The 8222-nt window shown below is 38.7% G+C and overlaps 1 protein-coding gene across 2 annotated transcripts in view; it reads left to right on the top strand.

Moving 5' to 3' along the window:
- Positions 1-8222, top strand: part of Slc9a7 (solute carrier family 9 member A7) — a 179253-nt gene that overhangs the window by 75483 nt on the left and 95548 nt on the right. For both annotated transcript variants that reach the window (XM_013350666.2, XM_005358930.2), the window contains exons 4-5: positions 199-275; positions 4404-4516. In XM_013350666.2, coding sequence (XP_013206120.1) covers positions 199-275; positions 4404-4516 — 190 coding nt within the window. The remainder of the gene's footprint in view (positions 1-198; positions 276-4403; positions 4517-8222) is intronic.

The raw sequence follows: 8222 nt of genomic DNA on the forward strand, positions 1-8222 counted from the left end.
TCGAATCCCCTTGATCCCCTTATGTTGTCTTATTGCTATTGCTAGAACTTCAAGCACTATATTGAAGAGGTATGGAGAGAGTGGACAGCCTTGTGGTTTTAGAGGCTTTTAATGTAAAGTTTTTGACTAGATGTTTAATTTTTTTATTTGGCTTGCTACCAATAATTAATATAATTCCTATTTTTTTGTTTTATTCAGAGACACTTTTTCAGAAATCTTGGATCAATTCTGGCCTACGCCTTCTTTGGGACAGCGGTTTCCTGCTTCATTATTGGGTAAGTTTTCCTTTGTGGTATAACCAGTCTAACATACTACCCAAAGGAATGAGATTCATCAATATAGTGTAGAAAGCAGTATTTTAGTATTGTATGAGGATGGAAATTAGTATAGAGCATTATCCTGTGTAATATGGTAGTTGTTAGCTGCATGTGGACATTAAATTTAAATTAAGATGCTCAACATCCTTAACCATCAGAGAAATGCAAATCAAGACAACTCTGAGATTCCATCTTACACCTGTAAGAACAGCCAAGATCAAAAACACTGATGACAACTTATGCTGGAAAGGTTGTGAGGAAAAGGGAACAGCTCTGCATTGCTGGTGGGAATACAAGCTGGTACAGCCCCATTGGATGTCAGTGTGGCAATTTTTCAGAAAATTAGAAAACAACCTTCCTCAGACCCAGCAATACCATTTTGGGTATATATCCAAAGGATGCTCAATCGTGCCACAAGGACATGTGCTCAACTATGTTTATAGCAGCATTTTTTGTAATTGCCAGAACCTGGAAACAACCTAAATGCCCATCAACTGAAGAATGGATAAGGAAAATGTGGTACATCACACAATGGAGTACTACACAGCAGAAAAAAAATGACATTTTGAAATTTGTGGACAAATGGATGGATCTAGAAAACATCATATTGAGTAAGGGAACCAAGATCCAGAAAGACAAATATCATATGTACTCACTCATACTTTTAGACATAAAGCAAACAAAAAAAAAACCAGCCTACAGTTCACAATCCCAGAGAACCTAGACAATAATTCGGATCCTAAGAGAAACATAGATGGATCTAATCTACATGGGAAGTAGAAAAAGACAAGATCTCCTGAGTAAATTGGGAGCATGGGGATCATGGGGAGGGTTGAAGTGTGGCAGGAGGAAGAGAGGAGAGGAGGGGAGTAGAGAAAATATATAGCTCAATAAAACAAAAAATTAAGAAAAATTAAAATTAACTAAATTACTAGATCATAATTTCTTATAGCATTCTATGATAAAAACATAGTGTCTCTTAGTCTAGGGCAGGAGCATGAAATTTACATGAAGATAGAGCATCTTTTTTCTGTTAATTTATTTTTAAAAATCTGTCTTTTCTCAGTTTACATGCCAAATCCATTTCCCACTCCTTCCCCTCCTCCTGCTCCTTCCACCTTCCCCCCACCCCTCATTCTGTTCCCCATTCACCCCTCAGAGAGGGGAAGGCTTCCCACGCGGAGTCAACAGAGTCTAGCACATTGATTTGAGGCAGGACCAGGGTCCTCCCCACTATATCTAGGCTGAGCAAGGTATCCCTCCAGAGAGAATGGGTTCCAAAAAGCCAGAGCAAGCAGTAGGGATAAATCCTGGCCTCACTGCCAGTGGCCCCATAGTCTGCCCCAGCCATAAAACTGTCAACCACATTCAGAGGACCTAGTTTGGTCCTATGCTGGTTCCCTCACTGTCAGGTTGGAGTTGGAAGGCTTCATTATTAGCTCAGGTAAGCTGTTTCAGTGGGTGTCCCCATCATGGTCTTGACCTCTTTGTTCATATTCTCACTCCTCCCACTCTTCAACTGGACTTTGGGAGCTCAGCCCAATGCTGTTGGAGCATCTTTCAATACAGAAAGTAAGCTAACGCTCGAAGGACAGACAACCATAAAGATAGAAGTCATGTCAAAGGAACTCAAAAGCTAACCTGAAGTTCTCACCATAGCCAGAACCCATAAGTATCTGAAACACAACAAAATAAATAACTTTCAATTAGATTATCATACAGAATATGAAATAAATATTCCTGTGTCTATACATAGAGAGATCATTTAATGAAGAAATAAACAAGAAGAGACATTTCACATGCCAAATTGTAGTTAAGTGTTATAGATATATTCCCTTCAAATGTTAGAACTAGTCCCCCTATCCCCACCTCTTCATTCCAAGCTAGCTTTGAGTGTGGGCTGCATGTTGTGGCTTCTTCTGATGAGGATGGTACAGAAAGTAGGGAAAATAGAGAGCATGGCAGACACTGCAAGCCTTGTTGTTATTGTGTATCCTTGAGATTTGTATTGTTGTTATTATATATCCTTGAGATTTGTATTGTTGCTATTATATATCCTTGAGATTTGTATTGTTGTTATTGTATATCCTTGAGATTTGTATTGTTGTTATTGTATATCCTTGAGATTTGTATTGTTGTTATTGTATATCCTTGAGATTTGTATTGTTGTTATTGTGTATCCTTGAGATTTGTATTGTTGTTATTGTATATCCTTGAGATTTGTAGGAAGAAGGGCGCTTCACCTCCCTGATCATTTACCCCAAACACATCAGCTTTATCTGGAAAAAAAGCCAGACAAATCTCAACTGAAGGGTACCCTGCAAACTTTCTGTCCAGCAGTGTTCAGAATTGCCAAGATCGTCAAAAACAAGCAGTGGATGAGAAACTGTCACAAGAGATTTAATGACTAAATGCCATCTGGTAGTTTCGATGGAATCTTAGAATAGAAGGGTGATATTTTAAAAATTGTACAAGCAAATCTAAATGTACTAAGGACTTTAACAAAAAATTAGTTGGAAAACTGGTGATAAAGGCAAGGACCTTCTATTTTATTCTTTAAAAGGATGGTCTTGAAGTCTCTCCTTAATGGGGTGACAGATCACTGAAGGACACAGGTTCTCTGGCATGCATTAATGATGATGGGAAGCAAGATGGTGGTAAGGCTGGCAGACAGAAATGTACCATGTAGGTGTAGGTTTTTACTAAAAAGGAATGGAGAAGAAAGTCTACTTTTAAGAAATATTTGAAAGGTATGAACGTGAAAACCTTTGATAAGCAGCAAAGAACAAATCATATCTGTTCCATGGAGTGGTCATGGACTGAAGTTGAACTGATTGGAGCAACACCTGGGCACACACTAGGCAAGCATTAAGTTCTAGTTAATTCTTCTCATAAGGATTCCAGTCTACAGTGCAAGCAATTCTTTCACCACTAGCCAGTCCACTGTTGTAGTCACTAAAGACATAAGGGAAGATAGTGACATTGTCTTTACTATCACACATCTTATTAAATGGTTGGCCTTGGCCTTAGTGTACATGGAGTTAATTCTATGTTATTTTTATTCTTTTAAACCTTGCATTTGCTGTTATTATTGGTACATGCACACAGATACTTACACACATGTGTAATACATGACAGGCTATTTTTCAACACTCATTACTGTTTCAGATTATAATCTGCCATGTAGGAAGTTTGCTCCAGCCAAACTGAAATATTGAACTTGGTGATCCCTGTTAGACCATGTCGCATTCTGTATAATATGAGAGGGGCTATAGCTAGCCTATCTCACCCAAAGAGAGCAAGAGGCCAGATATATCAGTGGGGACACTGGTGATCTACTAGGACATTTCAAGAGGGTTGTGTCTTTACCTTCTTTGCACTACTTCTTGAGGGAGATATTAGCAATATCAGTCTCTCTAGCTTCACCCAGCCCCTTAGTTTTTATGACTTGAGCTATACTATCTTATAAGTCTACATTGTAGTCATTTATTATACATTATTTGAGGCTCTACCTTCTGTTCTCCTCTATCACCCAGTTGCTTAAGATCTTTTAACTTCATGACTCATCAAAGATCATACCTCACAGATGATATAGTTGTTAATGAGAACAACTTATATTCAGGGATTGGGATGTAATTCAGCTAGTGCAGTTTACCTAAAATGCACAAAGCTTTGGGTGGTGGTGGGTTATATCTGTAATTATAGCACTTGAAAGGCAGAGGCAAGAGAATCATAAGTTCAGGGCCATCCTTGAGTGGATCAAAAGTTGAAGGTCATCCTCTGCTACATAGCAAGTCAAGGCTAGATTAGTCTACTGGAGACTTTGTCTCAGTGCCCCACCCCCATGCATGCACAAAAAAGCAACAATAACAAAAGAAGTATTTAGATACTTCTGCAAGATAATAACTATAAACCATTGTTTGATGTCAAAGTTCTATTTGCCTAGGTTCCTGGTAAGTGTCCAACCATAGAAACTGCCCATGCTTTCCTGAATCTCCCTTAAAGTGCAATGTTCTAATATGACTCTATTACTGTTTATATGTCAGCAAAATGTTCCCCTGACACTGTTTACCTCTCATCCAACAGAAATCTTATGTATGGGGTGGTGAAACTCATGAAGATTGTGGGCCAGCTCTCTGATAAATTTTACTACACGGATTGTCTCTTTTTTGGAGCAATTATCTCTGCCACTGACCCAGGTAATTTGACATTTGGCTTGATCATTGTGTTACTATATTATGTAAGTCTTGTAAAGTTAAGAGCAGTTATTGACGTTTTTACAGTAGAGAGACTGTGGCATCAAGAGATGATGGAGGAAGTGAATGGTAGTTAGATCTGGTCTACAGACCTAGTTCCAGGACGACTCCAAAGCTACAGAGAAACTCTGTCTCAAGACATCAGAAAAAAGAAATGGAATTAATTTATAGACCTTCTCTCCTGTACCTCAAAAACAAACAAGATAGCTTGACTCCAAGTTAGAATATAAAAAGCAGAGCAGGGGACTAGAGAGATGACTCAGTGGTTCAAAGCACTTGCTGCTTGCGTAGAGGACCCAGGTTTGATTCCCAGTATTCACATGGTGGCTCACAACCATCTGTAGCCCCAGTTACAGGGAAAATACCCATACACATACATTTTTAAAATTTCCCAAAGTATCAGCTATTACTTTCTCTAATGTCAGCTATTACAACTGTGTTTTCCATGTCTGGATTCAGATGCAGCTTTAAAAAAATCCACATGAATATATGTATTCACACATACATATGTATTCCTAAATATAATCTTCTGGGTTCATATAATGTTACTTGTATGTACGATTTCAGGGCTGTGAAAACAGAGACCATGAATTTGAAGGAGAGTAGGGATGGATATTTGGAATGAGGAAAAGGAAGGGGGAAGTGTTGTAATTAAGTTGCAGTCTCAAAAATAAAAAAAAAAACAATTGCACATGTACTGAATGTGTAAGAAAGTTCTTTTCTTGTCTTATTCCCTAAGCAATACAGTATAACAACTACTTACATAGCATTTACCTTGAATTAACTATTACAGCCAGTTTAGCTAGATTTTCAAATGCAACAGGGTACACATAGGTTTTATATACACTTATCATTTTATATAAGGGACTTCAACATTTATAGATTTTGGTATCTCTGTGAGGAAGTTCCTGGAACTGATTCTCTTCACATCTTAGAAATAAATTACAGAGAAAGGGTTGGTCTGGTCCTAACAATGGAGGTATAAAAATCTTGATGTTTCTGTTCTTGCTTAGATGTGCAGAAGCATGCATGTGTAAAATACTCTCTAGCATTCTGAATAGTAATAATCTTTTATTTTTTTTAAAAAAGAAAACAAACGATTTCCGGGAATCCACAAGGATGACCCCGCCTAAGACCCTAAGCAATAGAGGAGAGGGGGCCCTAACTGGCCTTGCCCTATTGAATAGCATGGTGCTAGACAGTTGTATAGTTGAATCTCACTGTTCTAAAATTCAATAAATTTTTTTTTACCACCACATATTATCATAGACTCTCTAAATAGGTATTGAAGGATTGACTGCTTGAGGAACTTGGTTTGTGGAGTCTTGGCCAGTCACTGATGAGCTGTCTCGGGCCCACTGTCCCTTACCCCATTGGCAACCTCATTAGAAAGTAGAAGTAGTGGTTCCTGTCTCTAAGGCTCTGTGAGAATGAAATACAGCCATGCCTACAGAGCACTGAGCATAATGTTTGGTGATTATGTTGGCCTCTGTGCACATCAGACCCAGGCAGAGAGTTCTGCTTTCTTCATGTTTGGTTAAAAGATAAATAATAGATCCTCACTCCTCAAACATGCTTCTAAAAACCACCCCGAAAGGTAACTTTATTTAAATGTTAAGCTGTCTGTGACTGTGTTCAGAGAAGAATCTGTTGAGAAATAGATTCTTCATAAGCCCGAGAAGGGTGTTTACAGTGTCTGAACATATATCACTATTTATGTTTGTGTGTAACTTTATCATTATCATCTTATTAGTACCATCGCCAAGTAATATGAGGTGAGTGTGGTAAAAATTACAGATATTGTTTTCTGAACTATTAGTATTGCTTCACTTAATTGGATAAAAGGCCTATATTTCCAGATCACCTAAGTAACAGTTTATTTCCTTATAATGCATTTGTGCTATGTTATAAAATAATGGAAAGTATTACTGTTATTTGCTATACTATAAAATAACAGAAAGCATATCATTTTTATTTGGCCTCTGAAGATTGGTATAGTAAGAGTTCCATGTAAATAAAAGTTCTAGAAAATTAGATGTTTTAAACTTGTTAGATATTGGTACGTTAACTTTAACTGCTTTTTGAATGGCTAGCTTTTAAAATGTAGGCTATTTGAAGTGTTTTACTAGCCTCCTAAAAATCTGCTGTTGGAAAACTTGAGTACAGAGGTAGAGGATGCTACTAAACAAACAACAACAAATAAAAAAGAGCTCCATTTTTGCTTCCAGTGAAGTCAGTCAATCCCTTAAGCTATACACTTTATGAAACAGGTTATTTACTGGACAGCTGAGGGTGGAGGTGAGAGAAGCAACTCTCAATCCTCTTCCCTGAGGCTAGGAGAGGGGCTGTTTAGAGATAAAGCAGCAGGGTGATTTAAGACGCGGGGAGACGTGGCTGGAGGTGAAGTGATCGGTGATCTAAACACATGTATAATCAATCTTCACGGGACACATGTTCAGAAAATGGTAGTGCTAATATCATGTGGGAGAAGACTAGGCACCTGCATAGGCCCAGGTGAAGACTTGGTGGTATGAACAAAACTGGCCTTGAAGTTAGTACTTTGTCTTCTGCTATTATTGTGACCTCCGCGTGAGAGATATTACCTGCATGAAACTAGTAGGGGGTGAACAACTTACAATAATATAGTTTAGTTGTGTGAATTCCAAAATTAGTGATTGTAAAACTCACCAGAGCCAGTGCTGGTGGTGGTGTTAGCCTTTAATCCCAGTACTCAGGAGGCAAGCGGAGCAGGCAGATGGCTGAGTTTGAGGCCAGCTTTGTCTATAGAGCAAGTTCTAGGATGGCCAGAAGTGTTACACAGAGAATAAAAAGAAAAAAAACAAAACAAAACAAAAAAGGAAACAAAACCCCTCAACTGAAAGCAAGTAACTAAGTGGGAATGTGGAGGGACAGACTAGCAGAGGTCAGTGTTGATGGGCATAAAGGGAACTAGACCAGCTGCACTTGTTTGATTGTTTGCTTTTGGAGACAGGGTCTCTCACTGTAGCCCAGGATGGCTTAGAACTCACTTGTATAGCACAGACTGACTTCATTACTGCCTCGACCTTCTTAATGCTGGGATTACAGGTGTGAGCTAGCACATCTAGCTGTCTGTTTAATGATTAAATTTGGGGGTCTGTTCTGCGAAGTCTTAGAGACTGAAGCATTTGATAGTCCTGAGAATGGTTCTTTCTCAAGAAAGCCACTGAGATGGTTTTGAGCAGCAAAATACACATATTTACAACTGTAACCACTCTTTTGATAAATGCCCAACTGATGATTATGGCCGATAGAGCAAGAAGTTGGTTTTAAGGGGATGACTAGATCAGATTGGCTTTTTGTTCCTAAGTCATCAAACACAAATTTTAGTATGGAGTGGTATTGACTGGCAGGAAAAAATAAGCTTCTTATCCCTGATTATACTGTACCTGACTTAACATATCAATCTTTGGTTTTCTCATTGAAAATGGCACCATATATGTGGGGTTAAAGCCCTCTCCACTTGTGGTTGGTATCATGGGATCCATATTTCATCTTTTTAGAAGGCCATTTTAGGGCTGGGCAGTGGTGGCGCACGCCTTTAATCCCAGCACTCAGGAGGCAGAGGCAGGCGGATCTCTGTGAGTTCGAGACCAGCCTGGTCTACAAG

Source organism: Microtus ochrogaster, chromosome X, assembly GCF_000317375.1.
Source record: "Microtus ochrogaster isolate Prairie Vole_2 chromosome X, MicOch1.0, whole genome shotgun sequence".
NCBI classification, from domain to species: domain Eukaryota; kingdom Metazoa; phylum Chordata; class Mammalia; order Rodentia; family Cricetidae; genus Microtus; species Microtus ochrogaster.